Source organism: Procambarus clarkii, chromosome 16, assembly GCF_040958095.1.
Source record: "Procambarus clarkii isolate CNS0578487 chromosome 16, FALCON_Pclarkii_2.0, whole genome shotgun sequence".
NCBI lineage: Eukaryota > Metazoa > Arthropoda > Malacostraca > Decapoda > Cambaridae > Procambarus > Procambarus clarkii.
This window is the reverse complement of record NC_091165.1, coordinates 33,930,664-33,948,381: the sequence shown is the minus strand read 5'-3', so window position 1 is coordinate 33,948,381 and position 17,718 is coordinate 33,930,664. Positions and strand designations below refer to the sequence as shown.

At 44.1% G+C, this 17,718-nt stretch overlaps 2 protein-coding genes across 6 annotated transcripts in view; both read left to right on the top strand.

Annotated features, from left to right (window-relative positions):
• The window catches only part of Tbca (Tubulin binding cofactor A), a 31,456-nt gene extending 16,984 nt beyond the window's left edge, over positions 1-14,472 (top strand). For all 4 annotated transcript variants that reach the window (XM_069325429.1, XM_069325431.1, XM_069325430.1 and 1 more), the window contains exons 3-4: positions 2,891-3,015; positions 12,746-14,472. In XM_069325429.1, the coding sequence (XP_069181530.1) occupies positions 2,891-3,015; positions 12,746-12,823 (203 nt within the window). In that variant the 3' untranslated portion in view covers positions 12,824-14,472. The remainder of the gene's footprint in view (positions 1-2,890; positions 3,016-12,745) is intronic.
• LOC138365202 (uncharacterized) overlaps positions 13,460-17,718 on the top strand; it is a 75,469-nt gene continuing 71,210 nt past the window's right edge. For both annotated transcript variants that reach the window (XM_069325428.1, XM_069325427.1), the window contains exon 1: positions 13,460-14,209. In XM_069325428.1, coding sequence (XP_069181529.1) covers positions 13,460-14,209 — 750 coding nt within the window. The remainder of the gene's footprint in view (positions 14,210-17,718) is intronic.

Genomic DNA, 17,718 nt, shown 5'->3' with positions numbered 1-17,718 from the left:
TGTACGTAGTTATTACATCGCCACCTTTTCTTCTATCTTCTAGTTTTTGCATATTTAATGCCTCTAACATCTCCTCGTAGCTCCTGTCCTTCAGTTCTGGGAGCTACTCAGTGGCACCACGCAACCGCTGCATATTCTAGCTTTGGTCTAACAAAAGTCGTGAACAATTTCTTCGTATTTCTCCATCCATGTATATAAAAGCTATTCTGAAGTTAGAAAGTGTAGCATAGGCTCCTCGCACAATGTTCTTAATGTGGTCCTCTGTAAAGATGCAAATTTTGGAGGAAATTGGTTGAAGTCAACTTCATCCACAGGTGGTAGTGTGTTTGGTCTTATTTATTTTCATGTAACATAAAATTGCATCTCGTCTTTCTTTTTTTTTCAGTTTACATGAAATTTACACCTTACATGTAGAGATGACATATCTACAACATTTATAAAACACTGTATTCCCAAGGTCATTTATTGATTTTATAAATATTTGCAAACATGAAATATTGGCATGTATTTTTGGGGGAACTTTGTCTACTTGTATTAGTAAAACTAAACATATTTTGGATAATCCTTTTTATAAAAATCCTTTATTATATGCTAATATGATATGAGTGTCGTACAAATGATGTCATTTGAAACTTGTGGTTGTAGTTAATTATTGAAAATGTGTAAAATTCGTTGGAAAACAAAAAAATATCTACCTTTCCATATAGGATGTGATACTGAAACATAGAACAGTTGCAGCCCTTCTTATATACAACTAGTAAAAAAAAAATTTGGCTGACATTAAACAACTTTTAAAAAAATGAAATATGCCCCCTTAACCCATAAACTGTGCATGGCGTATATATACGCCCTGAGTAACATGTCCCATGGTGCGCATGGCGTATATATACGCCATAGGGTGCCAGGCCTGATTCAAATGGCCCGCGGCTACACGGGGTTCACAGTAGCTTCCTCAGGGCTCTTGTAAACAGATGCCATTTTAAAAAAAAATCGTGGGCAATATTCTCAGGTGTGAGAGGCACAGTACTGTTGGAGCAACCAAGGCCGGCGCACGCAGCATGAGCGAACAGCATTGATGTTCAGCTTGTGACCACAGCATCGCCGAAAAATGTCAAAATAAATATATAATTGTTATTATTTAGCGATGACAATATTACAGATGACCAATGACTGTGATATAAATAACCAGGGTTGTGATAATAGCAGGATTGTTGTAATAATTAGCGCTGTGGGAGGAGTGATGCTGAGAGACGGAGGGAGACAGCATCGTTTACTGTGTGGCCACCTGTTATTGTTTGCATTCACCATACCAGGTCAGTGGTTCTCTATGGTGAACACAAAAGTAGATACTTATATATAATGTGTGTATTAATGTAATAACAGCAAAAGGATTATGCTGGGAGGAGCCATATGGGTGACGGAGGTGACGTCGTCTGCACGATTTGTCTAGCTGTTTAGAGGGTGGCCACTATGCTCTTTGGGCGCACTACAAGCTTAGGTGTACAGTTACGGTGCATAAAACGTGTAGATATTTATATATATGTGTATATAGGGTAATAACACTGCAAAAGGTATTGTTGGGGGAGAAAGTTTAGTGCGTGTGACCTTGAAAGAGTGAGGGAGCCGCCAGCCGCCATCTGTGTATAGCGACGACTCTTAGTGCCTGAACTAACTATATCAGCTTAGCTGTACAGTTGTGGTGAACAAAATATACACATACTTATATATAACGTCTGTATATAGTGTAATAACACCACAACTGGTATTGTTGGGGGAGAAAGTTTAGTGCGTGTGTTGAGGGAGTGGCAGCGAGTGGCTGGCTGGTGTGTGGCGGTAACTCCTCGTTGCTTTTCGACTCTCAATACCAACTTAGTGGTTCGTTATGGTGACCAAAACATGCCAATACTTATATATAACCTGTGTATAGTGTGTAATAGCAGCAAAACTATTTGTTTATAGTTTTATAAACATAATAATTGAATCACTAATATGCACATCATACTTTTGAGTATAGCGATTATTAACCACTTTTATTATATAAATATATTACAATACACACTATTGAATAATATTACTGCAAAAAAACTAAGAAAAAATCAATCGGAGACATTGAAACAATTAGGTAATAATATCTTTGTGGCAACTCCCATCTGTCAACGCGGGTGACGCTGACCGGGTCTGACGACCGCTCTGTCAACCGCTCTGTCAACGCCCACTTTTTGCCAGACTTCCTCGGTCAATTGCGCCCAAGATGTGTCACCTACGATTTTTTTTTTTTATTTTTCCGTGCTCAGGGGACACAAATTAACATGTTTAGAAGACGAAAAAAATTTTTTGAATTTTTTTTTTCTTGCGCACAGGGGTGTAAATGTCCCTAGGACCCCTGAGCAGTGTAAGGGTTAAGGAATATCATAGAAAAATGTTCTTACATAACTCAATTTAAAGGGAAAAATGTTGCATTGTTAAAAATCATGGCTGTCATGAAATAGTGACAATAATGGTAAATCTTTAAGAAATTTCTGAACATTTCAATATGTAAGGTTATATTTGCAGTAGCTGAGGTATTTGAATAAAATATTTTTTGCCTGAACTATTCAGTTAAAATTAAGATGTCTGGAAAAGTAGGATATAGTTAACAAGTTGGGTAACTTAGCGAACTAAATCCAAGAATACAGGGAAAAAACTATTTGAAAAAGAAATTGCAAAGACTTAAAAAAAACATGTATTATTTACATGAAGCAGTGTTTGTATATTGTACTTACAGGCTATTATTACATTATCTTACAGGCTATTCATGCCCGTGCCACCTCTTGGGTGGTTTAATCTTTATCAATCAATCAATCTGTACATGTATTGAAAAGGTAACTTTAATAATGGTATCTTGTTCCAGGTCAGGATGTCTACTACATAAAGAAGCAAGACCTTTTGCTTCAAGAAACGCAAACTGTTATTCCAGATTGCCAAAAGCGTCTCAATTCAGCTTACCAAGATTTGAAGGCTTTAGTGGATGCTGAGGTAAACAAATCAAAATATTGAATGTAATGAAAACATCAGATCGAGGAGTTTAGTTTGTCCTACTGAGGACCAGAGCCAAAACCTGGCCTTCCCTGCTCAGAGGTGTAGAGAGCAAGTGACACCATACAGGTAAAGCCTCCAGAAAGTCAGTGAAGCTTTACAGACAACTGGACGGGTGACAACTACTAAATCCTCAAAAATGCTAACCATCTGCAAACGATTTACTTGGAACAAGGGAAGTATTAACAATTGTGAAAATCCCAGTACCAAATGCCACTACCAAGTGGCCAGGCAGCCATCTTCCTTGCCAGTTCTGCATCTCATGAACAGCACACTGACAGTGACTAACCTAGCAGGGAGGAAGAGCATCAGTCACTGGTGCTCATCCAGAAAGAGGTATTTCATTACATTCGATGCTGGCTCCCTGAAGCTAGCTAACCATACAGAACAACAGAGCTTAACAGGGATGAGGTGAGGTGACACTCACTAGGACAAAGGACAAATAAGGGAATCCAGGCCTGGGACACATGCCCGGAGGCAACACACGACCGTTTGGGATCTGGAACATTAACCCAAAACCATGCCACCAAAACCCCAGAGCATGAATATCACCTCAGGATATATTGGGAGAAGCCTGCAGTCGACACAGTTTACTTGCGAACAACGTGAGCCCGAGGGTAGACTGCAGGCTGGCTACATTTGATGACACTGTGGACGACCTAGGAAATATGAGCCAAGGAATGGGGTCAACAAATAAGACATCCAACAAAGTTGCCACATAACACAAGTGATATACCCTTGGCTGGACCAGCTAAACATTAATCACCAGCAGACCTCTTCTAATGCTAGCCTTCTACTCTTTTTACCAGAAAAGACAGCAGCTTCAAATGAGCAAACTGCCTATCAGAGCCAAAATCATAACACCCCTGCCACTGGAGAAGAGCTTGAAGCTCCCCTATCCTACAGCCAGAGGAAAGAGCCAACCATTACACAGCTTTGAGAAAGACATTTCGAGCCTAAGGAGAAACACATGAGGCAATGAATGGAAGACCAGCACCAGTTCCTGAAACCAGGATGGTTCAGGAGGGGCAAGAGTCGATTGGAGGTGAAGAAATGCACGAGTCAACTTGTAAAGTGGCTCCAAGGAAGTCTTTTTCCCGAATACAAGCAAATGCGGCTTCACCAACGCTGGGTGACAAGAGACAACATTATTAGGCACGAGATGCCAATCTACAAATAACGAAGACATAAAGGACAGGACAGCCTTGATGAAAACCAAGAAAAGACAAGACTGGTGGTTAAATGTGTGTTGGGCAATCTTGTGCTTCTACAGCAAGGGGAGACACACAGGTGGGATGCCAACAAACCAACCACCTGCTTGCCATTCAAATGGTGATAATGTAAAAAAGTTCCAGGTGTGTAGAGCAAAGGAGAATGTTGAACCAGCAAAAGAAATCTCTGAACTAATCTGCTGAAAGAGGCAGAGCTACAGAAAAATGACTGGGTTTGAACACCAAGCTAGAAGCGCTGGAAACCAAGGCTGGGTTGGTCAAGGAGCCAACAGGATCACCCTTCTCGAATACAACTCCAGAATGGACAACCTGATGCACCAACTGAACGAGGCAATAAAGGTAAATGTGCCTCCACCTTGACCAATCCAGTTGAAAGGCATCCACCACAAGATCCTCACGATTGGGGAATGGAGCTGCATAGGAGGGAAGATGCTGGTTCTGTGCCAATGCGAAGAGGGATACCTCGGGGTGACAACGTCTCGCAGATCCATCGTGAAGATGTGTCGCTGACGGTCCACTCTGTAGAAATTGATGGAAGCGAGATAACCCATCTGCTAAAATGCTGGACACAAACCACATAGATAACCAAACCCTGAGAAACTAGAAACCTAACTTCCAGAAGTGTTCAGCTCCACAGGTCAGTGAACCAAAGGGAACACCATTCTTTGAGTCGAAATTAACCACCAGAGAGCAGGCAAAGGGGAGTGGGAAAGGAAAGCAAAGTCTCCCAAATGAGTCCAAGCGAAGTCTGAACCTGGAATGGAACTAAATTGGATTTCTACCAGCTCACCAGAAACCCAAACCTGGCCAGTTGGGAAAGAACCAGATTCCTGGATACCTGACATGTGAACCAACTGGGAGCCCAAACCAGCCAGTCATTGAGGTAGGCCAACACACAAACCCCTAGAAGGTGCACCTGGGCCACAAGCACTCGCGCCAACCTGGTAAAACTCGGGAACCAGATTCAAACCAAAAGCACTTGAAGTGGTAAGCTTGATGCTCCAGCACAAAACCAGTCCTGAACCTGGGATGAATAGACTCATGTCAGTGCATGTCCTTGAGGTCCAGGGATGCCATCCAAGCTCCTGCCTGTAAACACAAGCCGAAACCCTAGCTTGGCTCGGGTACTCAGGTCAAGGTTGTTGTGCAAATGGTTGGACAGAGAATGAGTGTTCAAACCCAAAAGGTCAAGGATGCACCATAGGTTCGCCGAGTCCCTCGTCAAAACTTCCAGGACACTCGTCGAAGGGATGAAGTAAAGTCGATGATGCCTGAGGGTCAACCAATCTGCAATGACCAGATGGAAACCCTGGTAGGATATCTGACCTGAGAGCCCAAATCCTATAAGAAAGTGGGAGGGACTGACTAACTCCATAGCAGACTTAGGAAAATGACCCGAAAGGCCCACAAGTTGTGGGCCCAGATTCTGGCAAAATGAGCTAAATGCTCCCCACTCCCCTTATGGGGGCATCAGAGGGGCAAACTGCAAAAGGACAAGTGCTTACCACTAGTGTAACCCACCTTCCATGATGCATAGTTGTAATGTCTGACAGAAAAGGAATTCGCAACTGGAAGTGCAACAGCCTGGAAATTTGATTCTCTCGAGGATCTGCTTATATCAACAGGAGGCGAGGTCCATAGACAGAACTTGGGACCCTGTATCCTCTGGAAAGAGAAAAGGGAAGAAAAGGAAGGTAGGGAAAAGGAATAAAGCCAAATCTAACGAATGGGCCAACATGGCCTGTTGACATACAAAGCAGGCAGAGTATAGTGCTGCCACTGCCTCCGGGAGGAGAAGAGTGAGCATCTTGGGCAAGGCTGCCAAGGCTGGAACCACACGCACCAAGGCGGCCTCACCTGGGACAGTACCAATTGAAGCCACATCCTCACGGAACTGTCAAGAGAGCCTCTCAATGAGGACACAAGTCTGCAAGATGACTGCTAAGTACAAACACACCTCGAGGGCATTTGCAATACTAGCCCCAGACAGCTTCACATAGAACTGCCACTTGCCCACATCCTTGGAGTGCTGGAGCAAACAGGCAGTCCCTGAGTGGAGCATAAGAAGCACTGCACAAGACCACCTGAAAGATAAAACACACGCACACCTCTCGCCAATCAAGCATGTAGGTCTGACAGAGCCCTTGCCAAACCTCCAAGAGAGAGAGTGAGTGAGAGGACATCAGCCATCCAAGATGCAGGAAGACATACCTCTGGAAAGACGATGGTTCTGAGGCACTAAATGGGACCAGGAACTGAAGTAGAGGTGGAGCAGCCAAACCATCACACAGGAGGACAGGAAAAACAACCCAGCCTCCTGTTAGTTTCTTTCATAACTATGTGCACCATCATCTCATCATCTCAAGATAACCATAGTACAAACATTGGCATACTAACCAATTAGATAGTAGAATTTTGTACTATTCATTTTATAGTCTGAAAAATAGGGAAGCTAGCGAGCAAGCAAGCAAGCATTGCATGCATGCATGTATGCAATGCAATGCAAAAATGAGATTTTCAGAGACCCAGATATAATGCCAATACCATAGCATGCATATGTGTTTTCCAACCCACGTCAGTCAGGGGCCTCACGGCTGAGTGGAAAGTACTCAGGATTCATAGACCTTCGATCCCCGGTGGAGGCGGAAACAAATGGGCAGAATTTCTTTTCACCCTGAGGCCCCTGTTCATCTAGCAGTAAATAGGTACCCGAGATTTAGACAACTGCTACAGGCTGCTTCCTGGGGATGTGTAACAAAAAGGAGGCTTGGTCGAGGACCGGGCCGCGGGGACACTAAGCCCCGAAATAATCTCAAGATAACGCCTTCCTTCTACTATTTTCTCACCTACTTCATTTCCTACATCATCTGCAAACATGTTCATGTAATTCTGTATTCCTTCTGTTAGATTATTTATGTAGACGAAGAACATTACTGGTAGAAGAACTGAACCCTGTGGGACTGCTAGTATCATTCCTCCAGTCAGATATTGCCTCTGATTACTTCCCTCATCTGTCAGAAAATTTTTCATCCATGTCAGAAGTCTCCGTCACCCCTCTAGCATGTTCCAGTTTCCAGAACAACCACTTGTTTTGGGCTCTGTCCTTTATTTTAGGTCCAGATAGACACTGTCAACGCAACCATCTCTTTCCTGTAGAATCTGTGGCTTTATCATAAAAATTAAGTAGACTTGTGACACCAGACCCCTCTCCCTTTCCGGCCCGTTGTCGTCGTGAGGGCTTGGTGGGCGGCTGCTGGGGTGTGATGCTCCATGGTACAGTCCTGTCCTTTTGAAGCCTTATGCTCCTACTGCTGTCTTCACAAATTCTGCCGGATGTCTTTTCCTTTTCCTTATGTTTCATTTTTTTCCCCCCTCCCCTCTTCTCGTTTCTAATTGTCATTTCCCGCCGACCTTTTGCTAGTCTTGATTCTTTCGGACATCATCTATTTTGACGCTTGGGTGTTTGGGGAGGCACACTCTCACCCGTAGTACTGTGGTACCCAACATCGTGAGCGAGGGGACACTTATTGTCAATCCTCCTTTCGTCGCTGAACCCGATCTCGACGGACTGACGGTTCTTAAGGTGGCGTTTGGGGCGTATACTCATGATACACCCCTGGGGAGCCCCAGCCTGTGTTTTGTTGGGTGTCCTATCTTCTGATTGTGGCTTCAGGTTGGGGTACGGGGGCACATTCGTGAATGAAGGTATTACCTCTTGTTAAAATGTCGCTGAATACTATCCCTCTTATGACTTCTCAGGCTCATGGGGTAGGCGACAAAGCCCCCGAGTTGGACTGTTGGAAGACCGGGCTCTGTAGCACCTGCTACATTGGGCCCAGACCAAGCTCCTCTTGACTAGTACTGCTTGATAGGGTTCTGGGTGTTATTCTACTCCCTAAGCCCGGCCCGAGGCCAGGCTTGACTTGAGAGTTTGGTCCACTAGGTTGTTGCTTGGAGCGGCCAGCAGGCCCACATACCCACCACAGCCCGGTTGGTCTGGCACGCCTTTGAGGAAACAATCTAGTTTCCTCTTGAAGATGTCCACGGTTGTTCCGGCAATATTTCTTATGCTCGCTGGGAGGACGTTAAACAACCGCGGACCTCTGATGTTTATTTAGTGTTCTCTGATTGTGCCTATGGTACCTCTGCTCTTCAATGGTTCTGTTCTGCATTTTCTTCCATATTGTTCATTCCAGTATGTTGTTATTTTACTGTGTAGATTTGGGACCTGGCCCTCCAATATTTTCCATGTGTATTTATTATTTGGTATCTCGTCTCCTGTCTAGTGAGTACATTTGGAGAGCTTTGAGACGATCCCAATAATTTAGGTGCTTTATTGCGTCTGCGTGCCTTATATGTTCTCTGTATTCCCTCTATTTCAGCAATCTCTCCTGCTCTGAAGGGGGAAGGGAGTACTGAGCAGTACTCGAGACGGGACAACACAAGTGACTTGAAGAGTACAACCATTGTGATAGGATCCCTGGATTTGCAAGTTCTCGTAATCCATCCTATCATTTTTCTGGCTGCCGCAATATTTGCTTGGTTGTGCTCCCTAAACGTTAGGTCGTCGGACATCATTATTCCCAAATCCTTGACATGGTGATTTCTTACTATGGGCAGATTCGATTGTATTTTGTACCCTGTATTATGTTTCAGATCCTCATTTTTGCCGTATCTGAGTACCTGGAATTTATCACCGTTAAACATCATGTTATTTTCTGCCACCCAATCGAAAACTTTATTGATATCTGCTTGTAGTTTTTCAATGTCCCTCCATTTTCAACGCCCCTCAGCTCCTCTCCATTCTCTGTGGTAAGGTAGAGTCACAAGCCCACAATGGAGACCACCTTGTCCCCTGGCACGGCTCGGTCTCTCCTTGTGACTACTGTGCCTTTTAACCACTCTCTGGGGGTTCTCGACGCCATTCCTGCCACGGCCGCGCTTGCACGATCCCTTCCCATATTAATACGTTCCACGTCTTGTTTGGTCCTGTTTCGTGGGCTAAATACTTTGATCTCTACCATCTGAATTCTATACTGACAATTTTTCCCTCCATAAACACCTTGTTGATTCGGTAAATGCCTCTGTTACTTTTAACCCCACCCGTTTTGGTACACGTATCGTCGCTGCTGCTCCTCAGGATGCAGCTTCCCGCTTAGCCGCATTGTCCTGCATTGGGGAGATCCCTCTTTGTGTCTCCATAAACGCTCGGTTAAATGCCAGTAGGCACTGTTCTCCTCCCGCACCATGTTCCAACTGGTGTTAGGACCTAAAAGACTGCCACGAGGATATTAAACATATCCTCGATGCCCAAGGCCATCATGTCCTCCAGGTGGATACGTTCACTCGACCCCCTCGTGGTCGTCGCCATCAGCCCCTTCGAGTTGTGAAAATCGCCTTTGATAGTTGGATCCTTCCACCCTCATATCATTCTTTCTGGTGCCAGATGCTCTGTTCAAGAGTACATCCCCTCTCCTAGACTGTAATAAGTGCTGGCAGTTTGGGCATGGTTCCCTCAAATGGACAAGTCTTGTCTCTATGCCCCATGTGTAGAGACGATGGCCACTCTAAGGCCAAGTGCTCTTCTCCCCAAGCTTGCTGCATCAATTGTGGCGAGTCTCACAATACCTTCCCCCGCACGTGTATGCACTACAAGCTCGAGGAAGCAGTCCTCAACTTGAAACACCGGGATCATTTGACTTTTTCTGAAGCGAGAGGCAAATTCACCTTCACCCTTTCACTGGCGTATCTTATGCTCACATGTTGCATTCTACCTCTTCTCTTCCTTCCCACTTTACTCGGTCACACAACTGTTTCCAGGCCTTAGACCAGGACATGCCCACCGCTGCCTCCTACCCCATTCCTTTACGTTCTGTCCCGATGGGTCTCCCTCCTAGTTCTCCCTCCTAGTTCTCCATCTGGAGTTATCCCCCTTTCCTATCCAGTCCGCCATGTCTCCTGTGTCTTCTATCCCATCTCTCCTCGATAATTTTTCCTGACCCTTCCCCCAGTCTCTTGGCCCTCCATGCTGCCTGTCTGTCCAGGCTGATGTCCATCACCCTTCCAGGAATCTTCATGTTGTTTGCTCCCGTTCTTTTTCTGTTGAGACAATTGAGTCTGTCGCCCAGTATGTTGTTGCTGGAACTATAGTACTGTCTCTTTGAGTTGGAAATGTGAGCCTGGCTTCTCTTTCCTCTTCCCCAGCGGGTAAGAAGGCATTGCTTTCTTCCTCCTCCTCTTTCCCCCCCCCCACCTCTGACTCTATCTTGGGAGTTTTTCTGGGGCTTAGCATCCCCTCAGCCTGGTCGTTGACCAGGCCTCCTCGTTGCTGGACTGGTCAACCAGGCTGTTTGACATGGCTACTCGCAGCCTGACGTATGAATCACAGCCTGGTTGATCAGGTATCCTTTGGAGGTGCTTATCCAGTTCTCTCTTGAACACCGTGAGTGGTCGGCCAGTTATGCCCCTTATGTGTAGTGGAAGTTAAATGTTGTAGCGTGTTGGATGTCTATCGCTACATCCCCTCTCATTTTGGTGGTCGGGCCCCCTGTCCCAGCTATGGAGGTTTCTTTAGCCCCCAATTCCCTCTCAGTTGCTGCCCTTGCTGAGGTGCATGCCTCGGTGTCTGCCCCCCCCCCCCCCCCTCCTGTCCTTGACAGCCCCTCTCGGTTCTCTCCTCCTCCGGACCCCCGTCCGTCCACCTCTGGTCTTTCATCCCGCTCCCTTCCCTCCATCCTTGCTAAGTTTACCCATGGCCCCCATATCCTGATTTTGCTGACTCTGATCCTGAGCTTATTTAATATACTGTGTTCTTCTTTACCTTTGTTTATTGTTTTCTGCTGCTGTCCCCTCTTTGATAATGTCTATTTTTCAATTGAATATTTGGATTTTATGGCAACTTCCATGAATTTCAATTTCTGATTACACAGTTTTCATCACCTTGTGTTTGTCTCCAGGAGCCAATGCTTGGTGCTCATCCAGGTCATTTTTTTTATTCCACCCCCCTCCCTTTTCTTTCCCTTTTGCTGGGGTCCATAACTCTACTGCTCTCTTGATTCGTACTGATATTCCCTTCGTCCCCCCTACTTTTTCTATCGCCTATCATTGTTCTGCTGCCCGTGTCTTTGTGAGTAAATGGAATACAGTTTGTTCCATTTATCTCCCCCCCCCCCCATCCCAAATGTCTCGCTTTCCCTTCAAGATCTTAAACACATTCTGGACTCCTTACTAGAGCTGGTACTTCTGTTGGTTGATTTCAACTGTCGATATACACTTTGGAATGATGTTCTGACAAACACCCGAGGCCGCCTTCTCGAGCCGCTCGCCCTCTCTTCTTCCCTGTCTCTTCTGATTTCTGGCGAGCCTCTCGTGTGGACTCGCAAACTCACACCCTTTCCTGTCTTGATCTTTCTCTCTGCTTGTCGTCTCTTTCCTGTATTCAGATCTCACGTGGCAGGTTCTTGATGACCTCCATAAGTGACCATTTCCCCATTCATTTTACCTTTTTCTCTTTTCACTCTCTGCTCTCCTTCCCTAGGTGGCAGTTTGCCAAGGCTGACTGGAACCTATTCACCCTCCGTGCTACTCTCTGCCTCTCTCCACTCCACTCTGCCTCTTCCTCATGCTCTCCTTTTTCATGACGGTCTTTGACGCTGCCCTCCGCTCTATTCCTCGCTCGGGCTGTCCGCTGTAAGGGTGCAGCCTGGAATAAACACTGGCAGATGGCCGATTCTTTTATTTTGTTTCGGAAGGCAAGTACGGTGGCTCATAGGACCATCAGTACAGCTAAACGTGAGAGTTGAAAATCTTATATTTTCACTATTACGCCCAATAATCCTTTTTCGCAGATCTGGAAGAAGATCCGCAAGATTGCAAAGTTCGTTCCAGATGTCTCACCGGTGAGACATCTTTTCACCTCTGTGGTACTCTTGTGGCGGACCCAGGGAAGGTCGCGACCGAACTGGGTTCCCACTTTTCGACTGTTAGAACCGTTTCTCATCTTCCTCAATCCTTCCTTTTCCGTAAGCCTGTTCTTGAATCTCATCATTCAGATGAGATGATGCTGGCTTTAGCAATGTCATTGTGACTCCTCATTGCTTATGCATGAGAGGTCATTCCATACATAACTGATGTTCATCAGATAAGTTATGCATGGGAGTTGGGGTTACTTACCTCAAGTGATCCTTAATCAATAAACTCGGTTCGTAGTGCCTCTGATATGCTCCAGGTTAATCATTGATGTTTTGATGTTAATCATTAATTAATCAGGTTAATCGCCTGTTCTGTTTCAATTTTGTAAATAACTTACTTATTTTGTGCATTCGGTAATTATTAGAGTAACGTTTAGAATAAAGAATCACTCTTATTAATTACAGTATATTAATAAATTTTCTACCTACATGACTATAAAAAAATAATATTGATATTAATTATTGCAGACAGAGTTGGAAGAAGCAGAGGAATATCTAGCAGCCAAGACAGTTATTGAAGAAACTAGTGGTCACATCACAGCATAACTGTGATGACCTCCTTACTGGAAATGTTACCTGGAAGACCTACCTGTTCACTATCTAACATTTAGCTTGCTGCTTGAAGGTCTTGCCTATATCTGTGAAGTGAAAGAAAATGATTATATTTGAGTTAGAACAATTTTACCAGTGTGGTGTTTTTGGACGTGTTTTGAATTTGTTTAAAATATAAAGGAATATTGGATACAATACTGATATTGAAGTAAATGCAAGTGTGACAGCTAGATACTTAAACAACTATAATGCTTGGTTGTTTAAGACTTTGGCCTTGATTATCTTTTATATTATTATTGTTCTTAATTTAAGCAAACTATTTATCCATCACAATGGAAGTGAAACAGGACAATCTTAATTTTTGTTTAATATTTCAAGGCACTGCAAATCAACGAAGTACTTTGTAATTGTACGGAAGTTTAATTTCCAATCTGTTTATTACACCGGTGATTTTGAAGTTTCATACTTCATGATATTAATGCTAAGTTATCAAGAATTGGTAGTAAAAGGACAAAGAAATAATTTAAGTGGTTATGTGACTGCAAATATTTTGAATTGCAATAGAATGTAGGATGTGATACGTGACTGTCATATTGAAACCAAGAATTATTGTGCAAAACTTTCTTCAGAATGTCGGAGAGAGCAAACACACAGAGTCCAGGTCCACCATCTGGGTCCTGGATGGTACCTCCAGCACAAAAGATACCACCATTGGTTGGACATGAACATAATTCTTACATTCCAGGAGAAGAAAGATATCCTCTTCATCCTTCTATGGTACAACCACATCATTCTCATTCCTCATATAGTACTGAAGATGTTAAATGCATTTTACCACATTATCCTCCACCTCTTATTACACATCTTTCTAGCACAACAGACCAGCAACATCCAGTATCCCATGTTTCTCACCAAAATTTCGATCAAATAAATTTCTTCAAAGGTTGTGGCCCATCTCCAAAGTTTTCCAGACCTCCACCCTCATTCTTAAGTGTGCCACCCGACTTTTCCAAGCCTCCACCCTCTGTTTCCTATGATAGAAACATTCCACAGTCACTGGAAAGCCCAGCACTTCCCCAGAGTCAACAGAGTTCTATAATGTCTACATCTATGAGTTATCACTCTCCTTGGCATAGTGGCCCCCCTCCTCAAATCTGCAATTCCCAATTTTTATCACAAACATCCATGGATTTTGTTAGTGGTGGTATGGCTCCATCTGCTCATGCTGTAAACAGCACTGGTGTTCTCTTCAAAAGTAATCCTGAAGACATTTGGGAGGATGAAGATATGAAATGGTTACGTGAATTCCAGCAACGAATTAAGAATCGGCATCAACCACAGCCACCAGCCAAGACCGTGTCGAAGGAGAGGACTGTAAAGGTGATTTTTTGTGATAGTACTGTATTCCTAAAAATTTATATTTGTTGAAACTGTAGTTAATGTATTGTGCTGTTCTTTAATTTTTTATTTTGGTTTTTCTTTGATGCAGTATTTAGACATACCTAAATATGCTCAGATTTTCTTTGTTTTTACACACTAATGAGGGCTTTATGAATTATTTTCTTATTCTTTTCCATCTGCATTCACTTTTATAGAATTTTAATATAGCAATTACAGTGTATCAATAAAAAAAAGTCTGAAGATTGTTGGTGTTTATATCCAGGGACAATGCTGACTGACTAAAGGTCTTAACAATTCCAAGCACAAGTCACTTTTAACCACTTGGTGTACAATGATTAATAACACTTTAGTCCGGGCATGACACAACATTGCGTCATCCGTTTACTGTCGGTAATCTTGGGGATGACTCAATGCTGCGTCGTCCACTAAAATAATTGCCAAAAATCAGGTTTTTATCCGATTTTTTGGGGACTGTTTGGTAACTGTCAACAAGCCGAATGCAATTTGTGACTACAATACAAACATGAAAGGTGTTGATCACTTTGACCAAATGATCAAATATTATCACTTCATAAGGAAAACTCACAAATGGATGAAGAAAATGACCACTATTTTGTGGAAATGGCTATCTACAATGCTTATGTGATGTACAACTACTACACAAAAAATACTGAACTATAATACTTCATATACTAAAATACTAAATACTAAACATTTGTGGGCAGGAATTTGGAGTGTAGCTGGAAGGCGTCTGGGCGCTCACTCGCGGTTAACGCGTGGCCCGTCTTCAACTCGTCGGTGGGTGGAGCGTGACCAGGTTTTTTATTTTGTATGCTAATGTTCCTCTAGAGAATTCTATTGCGAACCCATTGATACCAAAATGAAAGACTTAGGGCAAGAATTGAGGTGACCAGAGTGAAAAGAGTGAACACATTTTATCGCTTTTGCGCGCTCCTGGGTAACTCGTTCGCACTTTCTCTGTTTGCTGCAGGTAATTAGCCGGGCTTTTGGAGTTTATATGCATTTAGTGCTGTAGAGAATTCTATTGCGAACACACTGATACCAAATTTAATCTTGTAGGACGAGAATTGAGTTGACAAAGTTAGAGAGTATACGATTTTCGGAACACTTTCAACGCGCGCTCCCGTGAAACGCTGGGACCCAAATCGCACAGTTGAGGGGTGGCGCGCAGGGTACGCCAAAGTGTTAAAATTGATTTTTATGAGGGTATTGTTCATGCTGATCAAAATGTCAAGAGTGCATAGTTTTGTGTGGAATTTATCACTCTAAACAAAATTCTGAATGCAGCCATGATTGGAAGCTGATGCACCAATTTGGGATAAAACCAGTAATGAATGTGATGAAATGCCAATTGCTTGGTAAGCCCTGGTGACTCCCTGAAGCTACTATACTGATAGTGCCAAACTATTAAGTGCCATCAGTCGTGAAGTTCTTATTGGCCTACCAGGGACCACTACCCAGACCCTAGCCCCCTTCATGTGCAGGGAGTAGTGGCTCTGAAAAATGTTACATAAATTTATTCAAGTCAGCCACCACCAAGGGAAGGCACCCAGAAAGTCGGTGAAAGAAAACAGACCTCTGCCTAGCTAGAAACGAGACTGCAGTTACAATAGAGCTAAAAGAATTCTCCCAACAATGTAAACAAATGAAGGAAAATTTGTGAACTAGCACGAGCTAGATCTTCCCACCTCTACCCCTTGTTTGGGGGGAGGAGGGAGGCAGACTGGGTTAGCTGGCAGCTCCATTCCAAGAGTTCTTATGATGGAAACTATCCCAATGCCCTGGAGGGAGGGTGGGTGTCAGGGAGCCACCAGGGCTCATCCAGAAATTGGCATTTCATTGTATTCAATACTGGTTTTCTGGGGGAAGCCCCTTGTGGCTCCCTGAAGCTATTTATCCACTAAGAATGAAGAAAGGGCACATACCAGGGAGGTGGCAGCACCGCAGGTATCCAGACAAAAAAAAAAAAAAAAAGAAAGCCCAAGTATCGGCCCAAGACATATTGGCAAAAACATTTGACATAGCGGCATATCTGTGCACACTATGGGCAAGAGGGTAGACCACAGGATGTCTAGATATAATGACTGCAGATGACCTGAGAAGTACAAGCCCTGGAACAGAGAACCAGGGAAACTTGAGCAATCCTCAAGAGAGTCCACCAAAACAGAACTGGTTCAAAGAAGGCAGCAGTATTGTACAATGCTGCCACCAAACAAAGCAAATGATGCACCTCCAGCCAAACCAACCAAGGAATCCCCTCTGGAAATCAATTGACAATTCCTTTGCCAGAAAAGGACTTGGGTGCAAATGAAAGACACCCAACAGGGCCAAAGGAACAAAAAACGTTGTCTAAGGAGAGCAGGAAGCTCTCACACCCGACAACCGGAAGCCATAGAAAGCAAAAAACTTTCAAAAAACATTTCCAGACCAAAGTGGCTACTGTAAACTGAGTGGACAAAAGAAAAGAAAGAACCCTGTCTAGGGATCAGGCCTTTTCAGGCAGTGCATGAGTGAGCTGGAGGTGAAACAATGCTTGAGATAGCTTGCTAAAGAGGTATTGATCCTGAATGCAAGCTGGAGCGACTGCCAAAGCCACATGAAAAGAGGCGACAATATTCAGCATAAGAAGCTGAACAAGGAAAAGCCAATAAGAAATGACAAGACAACGTGCTCTAAACCCAAAGAACGACAGATAGAAAATAGCAGGAGGCACCCTCAAAATACCTCGGACTGTTGTAGGGAAGACTACTACAGGCTACAAGACTACAACTACATCAAACCAGCCACCTTATCACCATAGAGATGGTGATAGACGTGTGTCAAGCACTCCAGACAGAAACAGAGGAGAAGATCGAACCAGCAAGGTATGCCACCAGCCCAACCCGCTGACAGTGGCAAAGCCGTGAAAAAATGCCCAGATTCAAACACCAAGCAAACAGCGCCTAAAAATCAAGGCTGGTCCAGCCACCAAGTTGCCAGAAGGATCACCCTTTCCCTGTAGGACTCCAACTGTGCTAGCACCCAGAGCAAAAAGTTGAGCAAGGGTGGCGGAACATGCCAGGGGAAGCGAAGCCCGAAAATCTGAAGTGGAAGCTGGCAACACAGCAGCACAAACAGGACTCCTGGATTCCATACCCAGCGATCACGAGAGCAGCGAAAGTTGGTGCCCCAAAATAACCAGAACAGCCACTGAAGTCGAACCCTGAAAAAGGTAAATGCACCCCCCACCTTGACCAGTCCAGTCGATAAGTGGCCACCACGAAAGCCTTGCAGTCGGGGGATGGCACTGTGTAAAGATGCTAATGCCACTACCACAATAAAGTGGAAAGAACCAGGACAGACAGTCAGCCAAGACATTGGACACTCCCTGAATGTGAATGGAACAGTCAAACCCCGAGAACTCAGCAGATGAGCTATTCGAAGAGACCAGCTCCAAAGAGAAAGACTGACGAGACGTCTCTTCCCCC